The sequence below is a fragment of the Oncorhynchus kisutch genome, linkage group LG27 (genome assembly GCF_002021735.2).
Source record: "Oncorhynchus kisutch isolate 150728-3 linkage group LG27, Okis_V2, whole genome shotgun sequence".
NCBI classification, from domain to species: Eukaryota; Metazoa; Chordata; class Actinopteri; order Salmoniformes; family Salmonidae; genus Oncorhynchus; species Oncorhynchus kisutch.
The window spans coordinates 9,008,545-9,027,728 of NC_034200.2; the positions used below are offsets into that span (position 1 = coordinate 9,008,545).

The 19,184-nt window shown below is 41.5% G+C and overlaps 1 protein-coding gene across 6 annotated transcripts; it reads left to right on the plus strand.

Moving 5' to 3' along the window:
• Positions 1-1,499: 1,499 nt before the first annotated feature.
• LOC109872254 (alpha/beta hydrolase domain-containing protein 17A) lies at positions 1,500-15,738 on the plus strand. 6 transcript variants are annotated; one of them, XR_004205790.1, is made up of 7 exons: positions 1,500-1,652; positions 2,426-2,503; positions 2,626-3,023; positions 3,714-3,908; positions 11,985-12,164; positions 12,384-12,737; positions 12,891-15,738. XR_004205790.1 is itself a non-coding variant. In XM_020463427.2 (6 exons), exons 3-6 carry the CDS (start codon positions 2,632-2,634, stop codon positions 12,607-12,609), a joined length of 993 nt encoding a protein of 330 aa, XP_020319016.1. In that variant the 5' UTR covers positions 1,500-1,652; positions 2,426-2,503; positions 2,626-2,631; the 3' UTR covers positions 12,610-15,738. The 6 variants fall into 6 exon arrangements, 4 of the variants coding, with proteins under 4 accessions (XP_020319016.1, XP_020319015.1, XP_031662790.1 ...); XR_002252427.2 differs by having other exon boundaries at positions 2,426-3,023; XM_020463427.2 differs by having other exon boundaries at positions 12,384-15,738.
• The last annotated feature ends 3,446 nt before the right edge of the window (positions 15,739-19,184 follow it).

A 19,184-nucleotide genomic window follows, 5' to 3' on the forward strand; every position in this document is an offset into this window, starting at 1 on the left:
CTCCAAACACATAGGCTAGAATAGACGGAAAATTAAAATACATTACTGCAGTGGCATAACTTTCAAAGCAATACATAGTCTGTCAAATTTCAATAAATAACAACTTTTAGAAAATTAACACATTTCTCTAAACACATAATAAAATCGACTACACATTTCTTCAAAACCGGATGGTTATCAAAATAGTTATCCAACAGTCACCGTGGCTGTGTTCACACAGGCAGCCCAATTAAGATATTTTGCCAATTATTTTTATATCTGATACCCATCTGATCTTTTCCCTAATGTGTAAACAGCAACAAAAAAAACATGGAATCTGATCTTTTGACATCCTATATACAGTACCAGTCAAAAGTTTGGACACACCTATTCATTCAAGGGTTTTTCAGGATTTTACTATATTCTACATTGTATAATAATAGTGAAGACATTAAAACAATGAAATAACAAATATGGAATCATGTAGTAACCAAAAAGGTGTTAACAAATCAAAATATATTTAAGATTTTAGATTCTTCAATGTAGCCACACTTTGCCTTGATGACAGCTTTTCACTCTCTTGGTTATTCTTTTTTGTTTGTTATACATTACCCTTCATTAGCATGACAACCCCCCTCCCCCCCCCAAAAAAAATGTAAAGGAACAGTGACAGGAAATGGGCATCTTTAACGCTACTTCAGAGGCTACATCAGTGTGAATGTGCACATCTGATAGTGGGTCACATATAAAACTGAGTGTTGATAGAAGAAAAGATTGGATATGGAAAAAACACAATTGGGTTATATTGGGTGGCTGTGTAAACACAGCCATAGTTCTCCAACAGACACAGCAAAGCAATGACACCACACACTTTGGGTAAAATGCTCTGATCCACACACTTGTCTAAGGGTCATATCTAGATGGGAAACAGCTTTTAAATATGAAGTCAAAAGCAGATATATTTTTGTGCACTTTAGCTAATCCTTTCCCTAACCTTAACCTAATGATCCTAACCTGCTGTGTGTGTGTTCTTCTAAACCTGCTACAAAAGTAAATTTTGACAAATGCTGAACCCTTCTAAGCAAAACGGGGCAGTTTTGTACTTTTTGATCTGTACCTCTCTAATTAAGGTCCCAGAGGAAACACACTGACCAAACCTAAGGTTCTTACCCTCTCACTCTCTCTTTCTCTCACACCTAATTCCTAACCCTAAACCTAATTATAACCCCTTACCCTTACACTAACCCTAATTCTAACCCTAACTCTAACCCTAACCCCTGATCTTAAAATAGCCATTGTCCTCATGGGAATGGGGAAAGGACCCCATTAGGGAAAATGTTCCTTGTTTTACTAACCCCAAAAGTCCCACAAGGATAGTAAAACAAGGAAAATTCCCACGCACACACACGGTCGGCTCTTTTCCAGTGCAAATATATAGTATCACAATGTAATCAGTGAAAACGACAAGCTTGTAAAATGTAACACCGTAAGCGCTAAATGAACGCAATGGGCTACGCCCTCTCTCTCCGTCACTTCCGGGTCTAGTCGGAGAGGGTTGTGGAAAAAAATAAGTAGTTGTCATGATATTTACCTAGCCAATCTACAAATGACAGACACATATCAAATTATACAGAGTACATTACCCATGTCAGGGCTCAAGAAGAATTTTCGAGGTATTGTGCAGCTTTTTTTTTGATAGACAGGAATATGTCTATCACAAACACTAACGTTAGCTAGCTAATTGATGTTTTGACATAGCTAGCTAGCTTTACCAACTAGCATTACCAACTAGCATTAGCTACACCACCTAGCAAGTTATTTACCGATAGCTAGCTAACGTTATTGCATTAACATTAGCCACAGATTAGCTGGGTAAATATCGTCTCGTTTCCCAAGCTATATTTTAAGACGCATAACGTTAACTTTATGCACCGGTAGCTATCTAGCAGGGTTAGCTAGGGTGCATCACAATCAATATAGCTAGTTTATCAAGCTAATTCGCTAGTCAGCTAACGTTAACTAGCTTTAACTATCCTTATTATTGAACATCAGTGTTTTACTGAGTGATTCACCATAATATGCAGTATGATATCGAAGTTAAAGTTACCTAGATATTATCTTGCCTTTCCTGGTAGCTTGCTAGTTAACGCGAATAATATGCATTTTTAGGACATTGTAAATGAGCTACTATAGTTAACGTTAGCTTGTGAATTCTGAAATGGTCTTGCATTAACTAAATAGTAGCTACGGCTTCCTATGTATGCAAGGCTGGCATACAACGTCTCAGCCAAGACTGAGGTCAGGGCCGTATAGCATGTATTCACAGGGTCACTGGTTCAAACCTCACTTTGATTGTCCCACCTTACAGAATAATGTGGTAGTAAGCTAACTAACTGAGCAGGTCTGTACTGTGTGTTCATTGTACTCTTTTTGCCCACTGATCCAGGCTGCTGAGTGACCTGATCAGGTGGTGTTGGCACCTTTGTGCCATCTCATTCTAAGTCCCTGAGGAACTTTAATACAGGTAGAACATTTTCTCTTCACCATCAGATGCTCCATCCATCGGTGTGTCATATATACGGCTAGGCAGGCTGTTTAGTACACTCACCCCCCACACACACACACACTTTCCCCTCTCCCCCCCAGGAGAAGATGAACGGCTTATCCATTAGAGAGCTATGCTGCCTGTTCTGCTGCCCTCCTTGCCCCAGTCGCATCGCAGCCAAGCTGGCCTTCCTCCCTCCAGAGCCCACCTACTCAATGCTGCCAGACCCAGAGGCTACAGCTGCGGCAGCAGCCGGGACCGTGCCTGGGGGTGCACCCCCCTCTCTGGGGGCTCCGGGCCTGCGCTCCCGACTGGGTGGCGTAGGGGGAGACAGAGGAGGGGGAGGAGGAGGAGAGGGCAGGTGGAAGCTCCACCTGACAGAGAGGGCTGAGTTCCAGTACACTCAGAGAGAGCTGGACATGACGGACGTGTTCCTGACAAGGTCTAGCCGGGGGAACAGGGTGGGCTGCATGTACATCCGCTGTGCCCCCAATGCCAGGTGAGTGAGTGGAGGGGAGGGGAGGAAGAAGAATTTAGTCAATCAATTGGTGGGCTGTGACATTTCTCTTGTTTGTTTTCAAAGAGATGGCATTTGTTTCTCTCTGTGCATAGTGTCTATCCCTAAAAATATACATCTGTGCAGGTTGTTCCATTTATAGAAATGCATGAAGTATGATAGTGTTCTATTAAATTCTATGGTTCTATTGTACAGTACATCACCCTTCTATTTTACGTTCTCTTAAATTGTACCTTTTCTTTCTCCATTTCCCTCCCTCCCTCCCCATCACCTTCTCACTTCCCTCCCTCCCCCATCACCTTCCTCCCTCCCTCCCTCCCCCATCACCTTCCTCCCTCCCTCCCTCCCCCATCACCTTCCTCCCTCCCTCCCTCCCTCCCCCATCACCTTCCTCCCTCCCTCCCTCCCTCCCCCATTACCTTCCTCCCTCCCCCATTACCTTCCTCCCTCCCCCATCACCTTCCTCCCTCCCCCATCACCTTCCTCCTTCCCCCATCACCTTCCTCCCTCCCCCATCACCTTCCTCCCTCCCCCCATCACCTTCCTCCCTCCCCCCATCACCTTCCTCCCTCCCCCCATCACCTTCCTCCCTCCCCCCATCACCTTCTCACGCCCCCATCTCTTTCTCACGCCCCCATCTCTTTCTCACGCCCCCATCTCCTTCTCTCCTAGGTTCACATTGCTATTCTCCCATGGTAATGCAGTAGACTTGGGTCAGATGAGTAGCTTCTACATTGGCCTGGGAACGCGTATCAACTGTAACATCTTCTCCTACGACTACTCTGGCTATGGTGTCAGCACCGGCAAACCCTCAGAGAAGAACCTCTACGCTGACATAGACGCTGCCTGGCACGCCCTGCGCTCCCGGTAAACAGCTGTTACACACACACACAGCCACACCCGCTCGTCAACTAATCATCAAGACCTTTGATCAGCTGAATTAGGGGGCTTTCACACCGAATTTGTTTGGAGTGTTTTTTTCTAAACTCTGTTGCATTTTCCCCCTTAATTTTGTTGGTTTGGACTGGTGTGAACACACTACCCATACTCCGAAGCGCACTAAGCAACACACTGTGGTTTGCTCAAAAAGGGTGGTCTTGGTCCGTTTCAATTCGTACCAAGATGCTGTTCGCTGCAGGTGAGAACGCAGTCCAGACCAAATAAAGGAAAATAACCAGAGTTTCACAGTATTATTGGTTGTTTCACTGCGAGCGTTTGATGAAATGCAGCCTGCAGCATCATAACTTGATATCTCTGAAACATTCTGTGAGTATATGTAGATTAGGGGAGACGGAGACTATACCGGGGATAGGCTATTGAATATAGCCTGTTCACGCCGCAGTTAGAGGGGTTTGTTGGATGTTGCATGTTGTTGGAAGACCGAAGCATAAGTAATATGAAGATTGGGTCTCACAAGTGATGGTTCAGGATAAACATAGTGCCTTCGGAAAGTATTCAGAGCTCTTGACTTTTTCCACATTTTGTTATGTTACAGCCTTATTCTAAAATGTTTTTTTATTTTTTTATCCTAAGAAATCTACACACAATACCCCATAATGATGAAACAAAAACAAGTTTTTAGCAAATTAAAAACAAAAATACCTTTTACATAAGTACATAAGTAATCAGACCCTTTGCTATGAGAATCAAAATTGAGCTCAGGTGCATCCTGTTTCCATTGATCATCCTTGAGATGAGTCCACCTGTGGTAAATTCAATTGATTGGACATGATTTGGAAAGGCACACACATGTCTATTTAAGGTCCCACAGATGACAGTGCATGTCAGAGCAAAATCCAAGCCATGAGTTCCAAGGAATTGTCGAGACACAGATCTTGGGGAAGGCTACCAAAAAATGTCTGCAGCATTGAAGGTCCCCAAGAACACAGTGGCCTCCATTATTCTTAAATGGAAGAAGTTTACTCTTAATTGAGCTGGTCGCCCGGCCAAACTGAGCAATTGGGGGAGAAGGGCCTTGGGAGGTGACCAAGAACCCAATCACTCTGACAGAGCTCTAGAGTTCAGGGACTGGGAGTGGCAGGGACTGTGGCAGGGACTGGGAGACTAGTTAGGATCGACTGAAAAATGAACGGAGAAAAGTACAGAGAGATCCTTGACGAACCTGCTCAGGACCTCAGACTGGGGCGAAGGTTCACCTTCCAACAGGACAACGACCCTAAGCACAGTCAAGACAAGGCAGGAGTGGCTTCGGGACAAGTCTCTGAATGTCCTTGACTGACCCAGCCAGACTCCGGATGAACCCAAACAAACATCTCAAAGAGATCTGAAAATAGCTATGCAGCAACACTCCCCATCTAACCTGACAAGACTTGAGAGGATATGCGGAGAAGAATGGGGGAAACTCCCCAAATACAGGTGTGCCAAGCTTGTCGCGTCGTACCTAAGACTCGAGGCTGTAATCACTGCCAAAGGTGGTTCAACAAAGTACTGAGTAATATTGATATTTGTTTTTTTCTAAAACCTGTTTTTTTTTGCTTTGTCATTATGGGGTATCGTGTGTGGATTGATGAGAAATAAGGCTGTAACCTAACAATGTGGAAAAAGTCAAGTGGTCTGAATAATTTCCGAAGGCACTGTAGATGGATTTAACGTGAGCGTTTTTGTCAAATTAACAAATGACTTGCATGGACATATGGTTTTGTTTAGGATTTTTTTTTTGATATTTGGCAATGTGAAATTAACCGGACCAAATTGGAGGCAAAAATGCAATGTAACAAATAATCAAACTCTGAATCAAACTGTAGCTCAAAATTGTGTGAAACTTCCTTATATAGTGCACGGCTGAGGCTGCACACACTAGGGCTGACCCCATTTCGTCAACTGGTCGATTGTTTGGTCGAAAGGCTGTTGGTCTGAGATTTGAGATTTCTTTAGTCGAGCAGTAGTAAAAAGAAACATTTTTTTTTCATGGTGTATAAGACAACTGTCTAATTCTCGCCTGCCTGAGTTAACTAGTCCATTGTGGAGGCTGTGGGGATGGCACAGTCCATCACTCTAAGACATGCTACTGAAGTTGTATATGCTTATATTACGTAAGAACAATGGTGCAACACAAAAAAATATGTAATTTTATTACATATGCGCTTTCTTCCACATCGGGTAGCGGTTGCTGTCCACTGTTCTGAAACATCAGTGCGCTGTTGAATTGGCACCTTTTCCTAGACCATGTTGCTATGCGCATAATACTGAATTTACCCAGCATATTGGTTGGTGTTTAGAACAATGCAGCGGAAGCAGCAGCAGAGTTAGAAGAGAAAACAGCCCTTGACTTAATTGTCTAAGAACAGTGAGGAGAGAGGAAACCCCAACTTAATTAGGTCTGTAATCAACAGCCTAACTGTTAAATGTACCTGGGTTTATTAATCATCCATATCTATAAGAAGTAAGACAGATCCAGCTTCTGTTGCCTGTTTGAGTGTTTTATTTTTAATAGCCCACTGATTCCGTGAGCACCAAGCCTCACGCAACCACATGTCGGATAAACAATTTCACAAATTTGGCCGTTTTTAATCTTTGCTATGCTGTAATAAAGGCTTTACACTTTTTTTTCATTAGAACAGCCTCTGGCATTACTTAATTTATTTAGCGTTGTTTACACTGTTCCAAATTGACAGAAAAACAATATTTATAATAATTATATTTTCTTGATCACCGTATTGTTATTATTACTAGTAGAGGTCGACTGATTCTGATTTTTCAACGCCGATACCGATTATTGGAGGACCCAAAAAAATCTGATACCGATTAATTGGCCGATTTTTATTTATTTATTTGTAATAATGACAATTACAACAATACTGAATGAACACTTATTTTAACTTAATATAATACATCAATAAAATCAGTTTAGCCTCAAATAAAATGCAACATGTTCAATTTGGTTTAAATAATGCAAAAACAAAGTGTTGGAGAAGAAAGTAAAAGTGCAATATGTGCCATGTAAAAAGCTAACGTTTAAGTTCCTTACTCAGAACATGAGAACATATGAAAGCTGGTGGTTCCTTTTAACGGGAGTCTTCAATATTCCCAGGTAAAAAGTTTTAGGTTGTAGTTATTATAGGACAATTTCTCTCTATACGATTTGTATTTCATATACCTTTTGACTATTGGATGTTCTTATAGGCACTTTAGTATTGCCAGTGTAACAGTATAGCTTCTGTCCCTCTCCTTGCCCCTACCTGGGCTCGAACCAGGAACACATCGACAACAGCCAAATTCGAAGCAGCGTTACCCATCGCTCCACAAAAGCCGGCCCTTGCTAAGCAAGGGGAAACAACCACTCCAAGTCTCAGAGCGAGTGACATTTGAAACGCTATTAGCGCGCACCCCGCTAACTAGCTAGCCATTTCACATCGGTTACACCAGCCTAATCTCGGGAGTTGATAGGCTTGAAGTCATAAACGGCTCAATGTTTGAAGCACAGCAACGAGCTGCTGGCAAAATGCACGAAAGTGCTGTTCGAATTAATGCTTACGAGCCTGCTGGTGCCTACCATCGCTCAGTCAGACTGCTCTGTCAAATCATAGACTTAGTTATAACATAACACACAGAAATACAAGCCTTAGGTCATTAATATGGTCGAATCCGGAAACTATCATCTCAAAAACAAGACGTTTATTCTTTCAGTGAAATACGGAACCGTTCTGTATTTAATGTAACGGGTGGCATCCATAAGTCTAAATATTCCTGTTACATTGCAAACCTTCAATGTTATGTCATAATTACGTACAATTCTGGCAAGTTAGGCGGCCCAAACTGTTGCAAAAACACTGACTGCGTGCAATGAACGCAAGAGAAGTGATGCAATTTCACCTGGTTAATATTGCCTGCTAACCTGGATTTCTTTTAGCAAAATATGCAGGTTTAAAAATATATACTTCTGTGTATTGATTTTAAGAAAGGCATTGATGTTTATGGTTAGGTACAGTCGTGCAACGATTGTGCTTTTTTCGCAAATGCGCTTTTGTTAAATTATCCCCCGTTTGGCGAAGTTGGCTGTCTTTGTTAGGAAGAAATAGTCTTCACAGAGTTCGCAAAGAGCCTGGTTAGCATGCAATATAAACTAAATATCCAGGTTTATAAATGTATACTTGTGTATTGATTTTAAGAAAGGCATTGATGTTTATGGTTAGGTACACATTGGAGCAAGACAGTCCTTTTTCGTGAATACGCACCGATAACTAGACATGGTTGATGATATTCTAGTTTAACTAGTGATTATGATTGATTGTTTTTAATAAGATACGTTTAATGCTAGCTAGCAACTTACCGTGGCTTCTTACTGCATTCGCGTAACAGGCAGTGTCCTCGTGGAATGCAATGTAATCAGGTGGTTAAGAGCATTGGATAGTTAACTGTAAGGTTGCAAGATTGAATCACCGAGCTGACAAGGTAAAGATCTGTCATTCTGCCCACGAACAAGGCAGTTAACCCACCGTTCCTAGGCCGTCATTGAAAATAAGAATGTGTTCTTAACTGACTTGCCTAGTCAAATAAAGGTGTAAAAAAAATATATATATCTGCCAAATCGGTGTCCAAAAATACCGATTTCCGATTGTTATGAAAACTTGAAATCGGCCCTAATTAATCGCCCATTCCGATTAATCTGTCAACCTCTAATTACTAGTATGATCATTATATAACACAAACTCAAAAACGTTCTGGGACACTAAAGTCCATTGAGAATAAGAACACCTCCTCCACTGCACTGAAGATAGGAAACACTGTCACCACCAATTAATCCAAAATAATTGAGAATTTCAATAAGCATTTTTCTATGGCTGGCCATGCTTTCCACCTGGCTACCCCTACCCTGGTCAACAGCACTGCACCCCCCACAGCACTCGCCCAAGCCATCCCCATTTCTCCTTCTCCCAAATCCAGTCAGCTGATGTTCTGAAAGAGCTGCAAAATCTGGACCCCTACAAATCAGCCGGGCTAGACAATCTGGACCCTTTCCTTCTAAAAGATCTGCCGAAATTGTTGCCGCCCCTATTAGTAGCCTCTTCAACCTCTCTTTCGTGTCGTCTGAGATTCCCAAAGATTGGAAAGCAGCTGGGGTCATCCCCTCTTCAAAGGGGGGGACACTCTTGACCCAAACTGCTACAGACCTATAGCTATCCTACCCTGCCTTTCTAAGGTCTTCGAAAGCCAAATCAACAAACAGATTACCGACCATTTCGAATCCCACCATACCCTCTCTGCTATGCAATCTGTTTTCAGAGCTGGTCATGGGTGCACCTCAGCCACGCTCAAGGTCCTAAACGATATCTTAACCGCCATCGATAAGACACAATACTGTGCAACTGTATTCATTGACTTGGCCAAGGCTTTCAACTCTGTCAATCACCACATCCTCATCGGCAGACTCGATAGACTTGGTTTCTCAAATAATTGCCTCGCCTGGTTCACCAACTACTTCTCTGATAGAGTTCAGTGTGTCAAATCGGAGGTCCTGTTGACCGGGCACCTGGCAGTCTCTATGGGGGTGCCACAGGGTTCAATTCTAGGACCGACTCTCTTCTCTGTAAACGTCAATGATGTCGCTTTTGCTGCTGGTGAGTCTCTGATCCACCTCTACGCAGACGACACCATTCTGTATACTTCTGGCCCTTCTTTGGACACTGTGTTAACAACCCTCCAGACGAGATTCAATGCCATACAACTCTCCTTCCGTGGCCTCCAATTGCTCTTAAATACAAGTAAAACTAAATGCATGCTCTTCAACCGATCACTACCTGCCGCCTGTCCAACATCACTACTCTGGACTGTTCTGACTTAGAATATGTGGACAACTACAAGTACCTAGGTGTCTGGTTAGACTGTAAATTATCCTTCCAGACTCACATCAAACATCTCCAATCCAAAGTTCAATCTAGAATTGGCTTCCTATTTCGCAACAAAGCATCCTTCACTCATGCTGCCAAACATACCCTCGTAAAACTGACCATCCTACCTGTCCTCGACTTCGGCGATGCCATTTACAAAATAGCCTCCAATACCCTACTCAATAAATTGAATGCTGTCTATCACAGTGCCATCCGTTTTGTCACCAAAGCCCCATATACTACCCACCACTGCGACCTGTACGCTCTCGTTGGCTGGCCCTCGCTTCATACTCGTCGCCAAACCCACTGGCTCCAGGTCATCTACAAGACCCTGCTTGGTAAAGTCCCCCCTTATCTCAGCTCGCTGGTCACCATAGCGCACCCACCTGTAGCACGCACTCCAGCAGGTATATCTCTCTGGTCACCCCCAAAACCAATTCTTCCTCTCTCCTTCCAGTTCTCTGCTGCCAATTACTGGAACGAACTACAAAAATCTCTGAAACTGGAAACACCTATCTCCCTCACTAGCTTTGAGCAGCTCACAGATTACTGCACCTGTACATAGCCCATCTATAAGTTAGCCCAAACAACTACCTCTCCCCCTACTGCATTTATTTATTTTGCTGCTTTGCACCCCATTATTTCTATCTCTACTTTGCACATTCTTCCACTGCAAATCTACCATTCCAGTGTTTTACTTGCTATATTTTATTTACTTCGCCACCATGGCCTTTTTTTTGTTGCCTTTACCTCCCTTATCTCACCTCATTTGTTCACATTGTATATATACTTATTTTTTCTACTGTATACATGGACTGTATGTTTGTAACTCTGTATGTTTGTGTTGTTGTGTGTGTCGAACTGCTTTGCTTTATCTTGGCCAGGTCGCAATTGTAAATGAGAACTTGTTCTCAACTTGCCTACCCGGTTAAATAAAGGTGAAATAAATAATAAAATAATATATAATATTAAGTGATGTCATTATCATTAGTGGGCTTATTAGAGCAGCCTTGTATACCCACCGTCAAGCTGTAGACCTAAGAGCGCACCATGTTTAGGCTTAATACCATAACTTACTCATTCCCATATTTCAATACCTATGTAGGCTACTGTGTCAATCATTCATTCATTCTTTCGTTCATGACATCACACAGCATACGAGTCATTCATGATTTGAAATGCAATCAAGCATTTTCTTTTAGGTTTCAAATAAAATAACAAAGCGATCTTTGAATAATTAGTGTAAACAATAAATATATCGTTCCATGTCGGCGATTGTATTCACGAACGCATGTGTCTGTTTTTAGTCTTTGCTGTAATAAAGGCTTTCCCCCAAAAAATAACCTTACAACAGACTCTCTAGTACGTTTTTAATTTATTTAGTGTGTTCATTGCTCTAAACGGTCCAAAAATTATATTGTAATCTAACAGCACTTGTTTGGTACACATCTGACTTCCCCGTTACCTCCTGAGCAACCATTACATTCCCCCTTTCCAAGTTTGTCATCTGAGTTTCTGAGCCCTCCACAATCAAATCAATTGCGGTCGGACTCCCTCTATTAATTCATCTGTGTGACTTAATTATTTTATTAAGCAGTGTGCTTAAAGCATCAGACAAGCAAATAGTTGATTTGATTAAAACACATAGCATGTGGAAAAATATACTTACATTTTTTTTCGAACAATCAATTGGTCGAAATAACAGATGACTCTCGGTCAACCAATAGTATTTTTTGTCGGGGACAGCCCTAGCAAACACTGAATACCACAGCCAGGTCACCCGTGATACAGGTCAGTATTCGACATCCATCCATGTCTGAGGATGTTGAGAGACTACTTGGAAACTGGCCACTAGGGGCAACAGTTAGCGCTGTTACCTTCAAGTAGGTTTTGCTTGAGCATTGAGGAAGGGGATGGCGGATGGGCGTAAGCATCTGCATTTGATTCCAAATGTTGCAAGTTCGAATCCAGCGATAGAATCCGATGTGTAATTCCGATTTGAGACTGAGAGCTTGTTGGAAAAACAAGTAGGCCTATTTTGGTTCCCTCTGTATTTGTTTACTCAGTTCTCTGTCTCTGTGCGTGTGTGTGTCAGGTATGGCATCAGCCCAGAGAACATCATCCTGTATGGGCAAAGTATTGGCACGGTGCCCACGGTGGACCTGGCGTCCAGGTTTGAGTGTGCTGCTGTGGTGCTCCACTCCCCTCTCACCTCTGGCATGAGGGTAGCCTTCCCCGACACCAAGAAGACCTACTGCTTTGATGCCTTCCCCAAGTAAGACACACATGCACAAAGAAAAGCCATTAGAATGCTTCATTTAGATCCAGGACAAAATAAATTGTCATCAAGGCCCACTTCTTTTGGATTAAATAGATATTTGGACTCCTCACCCAAAAACCACATTACAAAACAATCATACACAAATGCAATCGCAGAAACAAGGACAAGGTCTCGTAGACTGCTTACTAACTGATTATAACCAATGTATTGCAGCATAGAGAAGGTGTCTAAGATCCCATCCCCGGTGCTGATCATCCACGGGACGGAGGACGAGGTGATCGACTTCTCCCACGGCCTGGCTCTGTTTGAGCGCTGTCCCAAGGCCGTGGAGCCACTCTGGGTGGAGGGGGCGGGACACAACGACATAGAGCTCTACAGCCAATACCTGGAGAGACTACGGCGCTTCATCAACCACGACCTGGCTGCAGCACACGCCTGAGAGAGGAGGAGAGGGTGTGTGTGTGTCTGTGTGTGTTTTAGCTCTGTATGTGCGTGTGTCTGTAAGGAGCTGTACAAAGTCATCAACCTACAGTACCCGAAGAGGAGCATCCAGTATGCTGTAAATCTGTGAGTGCGTTGAGGGTATGTGTGTTGACTCATGGAAATGAATGACCTCTTGATATGGACACGACTGTCCGACTTTGGATACGTGTTCCTTGAGACTTCCTGAGGCTGAATATGTGTGCGCACCTACAAACTGTCTTCTCTGTGTACATACAGGTAACTGACGAAATAAAGGAAACACCAACAGTGTCTTAGTAGGGTGTTGGGCCACCACGAGCCGCCAGAACAGCTTCAATGCGCCTTGGCAAAGATTCTACGAGTGTCTGGAACACAACCACAACCCCTTTTTAAATGTGTTTTGTCCAATATTTGTATATTTTTTTATCCCAGCCCCCCGTCCCCGCAGGAGCCCTTTTAACTTTTGGTAGACCGTTATTGTAAATAAGGATTTGTTCTTGACTGACTTGCCTAGTTAAATTAAAATTTAAAAAACTATGCTTCTTTGAAACCCCTCTTTCAAAGTCACTGAGTTCTCTTCTAGCTATGGTAGCCAAAATAATGGGCAACTGGGCATTTTTATCCAACTTTAAGCATGATGGGATGTTAAATTGCTTAATTAACTCAGGAACCACCGCTGTGTGGAAGCACCTGCTTTCAAAATACTTTGTGTCCCTCATTTACTAAAGTGTTTCCTTTCTTTTGGCAGTTACGTATGTATGTATGTATGTATGTATGTATGTATGTATGTATGTATGTACAACTCAAGAGTTGAAGATGCTATCTGTATGGACCTGAGTTGACATCACTCCTCCCTGTGTCTACAGTAGACAGCTGTCTGTCTGCTTTTGTATTTCTCCCCGTCGCTCTTAAGAGACATCCTCCCTCTCTGGATTGCTTTCACCAATCCAGAGAGGGGGGAGAACTGGCCTTTTTAAGAGTCATTTGAGAAATAACATTTTCTCATGCCAGTTATTTTCTGTCCACTTGCCCCTGTCCGCATGCTAAGAAGTTAAGACACAGACTCGCAGGAGAGAAGACTTTCTCATATTATCAGAACTAACTTCTTAGTTTAAAGTTATGATAACTGAGTGAGGGCAAGGAATGAAGATGTACTGCGGTATTTAATCTTACTATTTGTTTGACTGTTGCCCATCCATATGATCCAATGTGTCTGAAGTCTACGGGTAGTGGAGACTTTGATGTCTCTGAAGCCTTAGATGAACATAGATTTGTAGTCACAAACACATCTGGAATCAGGCTAGAAAATACTAGCAAAAAAAACGAACACGTTTGTTTTTGTAAGGAGACTTCTGTGTCTGTCTTGATAGATTGCAAATGTGAATGAAGAACAATCAACAATCAAGCCTTTGGAAAATCTCTTTCATTTTTAGGAACAGTCTTCTCTGTAGCTCTTGAGAAGATGGTTCAGTTTACTGTTTTGAGGATGGAGAGAGCAGGACTGATGATCAATTGCAGTGGATGATGTCCGCGAAGCCATCTGAACTGTCATTTTCTGTCAAAGTAACATGTTATTTCATGCGTCTTACATTTTACATCGTACGCAATAGTTGTTTCGGTTTGCTGCTACTTATCTGTATCAAACACAGGACGACAGACCTTTTCTATTCCTAATGGTAAAGAAATTGTGTTATAGCGTCTTTATAAATATAACACTTTTACTGACTTTCTGAGATCTGGAAGGATTACACATTCCTTAATTCACACTTATCCTCAATCTTTGCTCATGCATTTTCTCTCAAAGTAATAACATTTTTATAGTGTATAGCAGAGCCACAGATAGACACAGAGTTAGGGCTTGACTCCATCCTTATCACTGAGGTTCAGCGCTGTAGCGCGATTGAAATGTGAAGGTTATTTGCGATTTAAGCCGACATATGCAGTGTTTACCGTGAATGCGTTCTCCGCAAGCGCAGGAACATTACTTGGACGTTTCTATCGGGCTGTAATGCAGGTCTCCAGCGCTACGGATTGAGTCGATCCATTACTCAATCTCTGTTTGAAACGTTGAATCATAATTAGGTTCCATAACATAGATGGAGCCAACATGAATGCCAGTTTCACGAACTGATGGTATGATATCTGTGGTGTATAGGAGCTCTTCCATGGTGACAGATTTATTCATGTCTGATCCAAGCCGTAAACGAGCTTCTCACTGTTAGTGTGGTGCAGGTTCCACCACATCAGTCCACAAACAACCACACGGCACAAGCAAGCATGATAAGCAGGTCTTAAGTTCAGGACTATTGTACAAAGCATCCAAAGTGTAGTTAAATATAATATGTACATAGTGTCTATTTTAGTATTGTTGACTAACTGACCCTCCCCCCAGAAAGACCTGAAGCAAGGACTCTAGGAATGATCTCGTCATAGAATACTGCAGTTGCTGTCTATAATAGTACCTCTCTATTGAAGGGACAACGGCTGGTGTAGGAGGGCTGCTTTTCCATGATCATTTTGAACAAGTATCTATTCCATTTTCACTGTGCTGTGTGTCACCCAACCTAAGGTGGTGGAAGTTCCTCTGCCTCTTTTTACCAGGGTTCTAGGATGAGACTAGACCTGTTCCAGTTTTCATTATTGTACCCTAGGTGGTTCTTGCTAAGAAGGTGTCTGAATATAAGGGGGGATAATTAATACCGTGGTTCATTGAGACTTGAGACTGAATAGAGAATAGTCTCTCTTGACCTTTATGATAATGAAAGTGAGGTAGCGATACCTTGACGACTGTATGCATGTCTATTATTTGTGTTTTGCTGGGCAAATGTTTGGGTGGGGAATATAACTTTGTGTGTGTGTGATGCCAGAGGACAAAGTAGAACTCAAGGCATTGCACGATATATAGTGCTTTTTAAACTGGGGTATTGATTGTTTTTTATTACTGCAACTAAAGTATTGATTTGAGTTTTGTGCTAGAGTTTGGTTAGGGAAAATGCTGGGTGGGGTTTATATATGGATATTGTACTTACCTATTCTATGTTTGTTATGATTTGTAATTTTATCTTTTCTTTTTTTGAAATTAAAAATATGTAATGACATTAATTAATGGGACTGAACCTTGACCTTTTTATTGACAATGGGGGGGGGGGAACAATAAAGAACAATTATGTACAAAAATATGAACCTGCGTTGATCATTTGTTGACTCTAGGTTGTAAAAACAAATCACATCATTTCTGAATGAATATAGTAATTACAGTGCATTGCTCATTAACAAGTAATAATAGACTGTTCTCTCTGCTAAGTGTGGAACCAACAGGACCCTGAACAGATTCTACCCCCAAGCCATACGTCTGCTAAATAGTTAGTGCGGGTAGCTGTTTGGGTAACTCTTTAACTATCTCCATTGACCCTTATTACACCAACTTTTTTTGACTCATCACATACGCTGCTGCTACTGTTTATCCTGTTGCCTTGTCACTTTATTCCTAGTTATATGTACAGTTGAAGTCGGAGGGTTGCATACACCTTAGCCAAACACATTTAAACCCAGTTTTTCACAATTCCTGACATTTAATCCTAGTAAAAATTCCCTGTCTTAGGTCAGGATCACCACTTTATTGTAAATCTTGATGGGAAAAACTCCCAACAATTTTTTTGAGATGCATGCCATCAAAGCTACAACACTAACCAATACATAATTGCACTATAACAGTGACACTATAACTGAAACAGTTCATTAAGACTAATTTACTGCCCTTTTAAAAAACATAGCTGATATGGCTGACTTGCTTAAACAAATGTGGTTTCTAATGGTGATTGAGATGTACAAACTATGGCATAAGGGAACGGCGAGTGGATAAGAGGCAATCTGTAATTTCGATTAAGACAACGAGCGAGCTGGGATGGACATAGTTAATATAACTATTTGTTCAGCACTTTTGAAATGTACAGCGACAGAATTCAGAACATGGGCTGTTCTTACAGTATTCTCCCTGTACACCAAGTCTTAACCGTAAGATAAATAAAGAGGGCATATAAGCAGACAATGAAAGCTCTCAATATTCAATGATTGCATTTCTCTAAAACAGGCTATAGGCTGAGTTATGAGTGGGAAAAATACCAAATTATTAGGGTGAGGCACATGGGCCACATGTGGCCTTACTACACAACATACAGCTTACTACACAACATACAGCTTACTACACAACATACACTTAGTGTTACTTTCTTAGCTACATGATACATATCTCCCTGGCATATTAAATAATTTATGCAGCAGCATACAATACATTTTTGGACTCACCTTGTTGTGCTGTGCTCACTTGAACAGGAAGGTGGCACGGCGGTCCTTCTTGTGGTAAAATATTCTCTGGCATTCTCTGGATTTAAGGTGCTTTCAAGACAACTGGGAACTCTGAAGGTCAAATCAAATCAAGGTCAAATCATCACGTCAGTGATCTTCAGATCGGAGCTCTAGAAAGAGGCCTGAGTTCCCGACTTGAAATTCCGAGTTGGATAACTATTCAAAACATATTTTCCAAGTCTGAGCTATTTTTTTATTGCTTTGCAACTCTTGCAGTTAGCCACTAATTCCTTCCAAACACTGAGCCAATCACGACGCAACTAGAGAACATTACCAACCCCAATGCTCTGTATTTTCCGCTGGCTGCCCCACCACCACAGAAAACATTGAGCTACGCTGAAACACCTGCATTACTCAAGAAAACAAAAACTAGACCATGTTTGTATGCAGATTTTTTAACTCAATGCTTCTTTTCTTTTTTTTACATTGTTTGCAAACTGATGTTGTGATACGTATTAATGCCAAAATAATATGCAAAACAGGCAACAACAGGAACAACAATTATATCTATATAGAGAGTCAAGAGTTTGGACACACTCATTCAAGGGTTTTTCTTTATTTTTACTATTTTCTACATTGTAGAATATTACTGAAGACATCAAAACTATGAAATAAGTAGTAACCAAGAAAGTGTTAAACAATATATTTTATATTCTTCAAAGTAGCCACCCTTTGCCTTGATGACAGCTTTGCACACTCTTGGCATTCTCTCAACCAGCTCTATCAGGTAGTCATCTGGAATGCATTTCAATTAACAGGTGTGCCTTCTTAAAAGTTCATTTTTCCTTCTTAATGCGTTTGAGCCAATCAGTTGTGTTGTAGGGGTGTATACAGAAGATAGCTTTTTTTGGTAAAAGACCAAATCCATATTATGGCAAGAACAGCTCAAATAAGCTAAGAGAAATGACATTCCATCATTACTTTAAGACATAAAGGTCACTCAATACGGAACATTTCAAGAACTTTTAAAAAAATTTCAAGTGCAGTCGCAAAAACCATCAAGTGCTATGATGAAACTGGCTCTCATGAGGACCGCCACAGGAAAGGAAAACCCAGAGTTACCTCTGATGCAGAGGATAGGTTCATTTGAGTTATCAGCATCAAATTGCAGCCCCAAGAAATGCTTTACAGAGTTCAAGTAACAGACACATCTCAACATCAACTGTTCATAGGAGACTGTGTAAATCAGGCCTTCATGGTCAAATTATTGCAAATAAACCACTATTAAAGGACACCAATAAGAAGAGAATTGCTTTGCCAAGAAACATGAGCAACTGGGCATTATACCGGTGGTCCAAATTTGAGATTTTTGGTTACAACTGCTGTGTCTTTGTGAGACGCAGAGTAGGTGAACAGATGAACTCTACATGTGTGGTTCCCACCGTGAAGCATAGAGGAGGAGATGTGATGGTGTGGGGGTGCTTTGCTGGTAACACTATCTGTGATTAATTTAGAATTCAATGCACACTTAACCAGCATGACTACCACAGCATTCTGCAGCAATGCTGTATCATTTGTTTTTCAACAGGACAATGACCCAAAACACACATCCAGGCTGTGTACAGGCTATTTGACCAAGAAGAAGAATGATTGAGTGTTGGCGCTACAAAGTATTAACTTAAGGGGGCTGAATAATTTTGCAAGCCCAATTTTTCAGTTTTTGATTTGTTAAAAAAGTTTGAAATATCCAATAAATGTCGTTCCACTTCATGATTGTGTCTCACTTGTTGTTGATTCTTCACAAAAAAATACAGTTTTATATCTTTATGTTTGAAGCCTGAAATGTGGCAAAAGGTCGCAAAGTTCAAGGGGGCCGAATACTTTCGCAAGGCACTGTAGTAGGCTACATTGCGTAATGAAACAATCCCCAGTAAACTAGTGATTTGAAGGTGGACTGTCTGTATTGGTTGGCATTAACCACTACGTGATGGGTGTCCTTATACTGGGACGGTTGAGCTAATGTGATTAGCATGACAGTTGTAAGTAACAGCAAACTTTCCAGGACATAGACATGTTGTATATATGGGCAGAAAGCTTAAATTCTAGTTAATCTAACTGCACTGTCCAATTTACAGTAGCTATTACAGTGAAAAAATACCATGCTATTGTTTGAGAGTGCACAAGAACAAAACACTTTTATCACAGCAACTGGTTTGACACATTCACCTCTAAAGGTAAATAATGTAC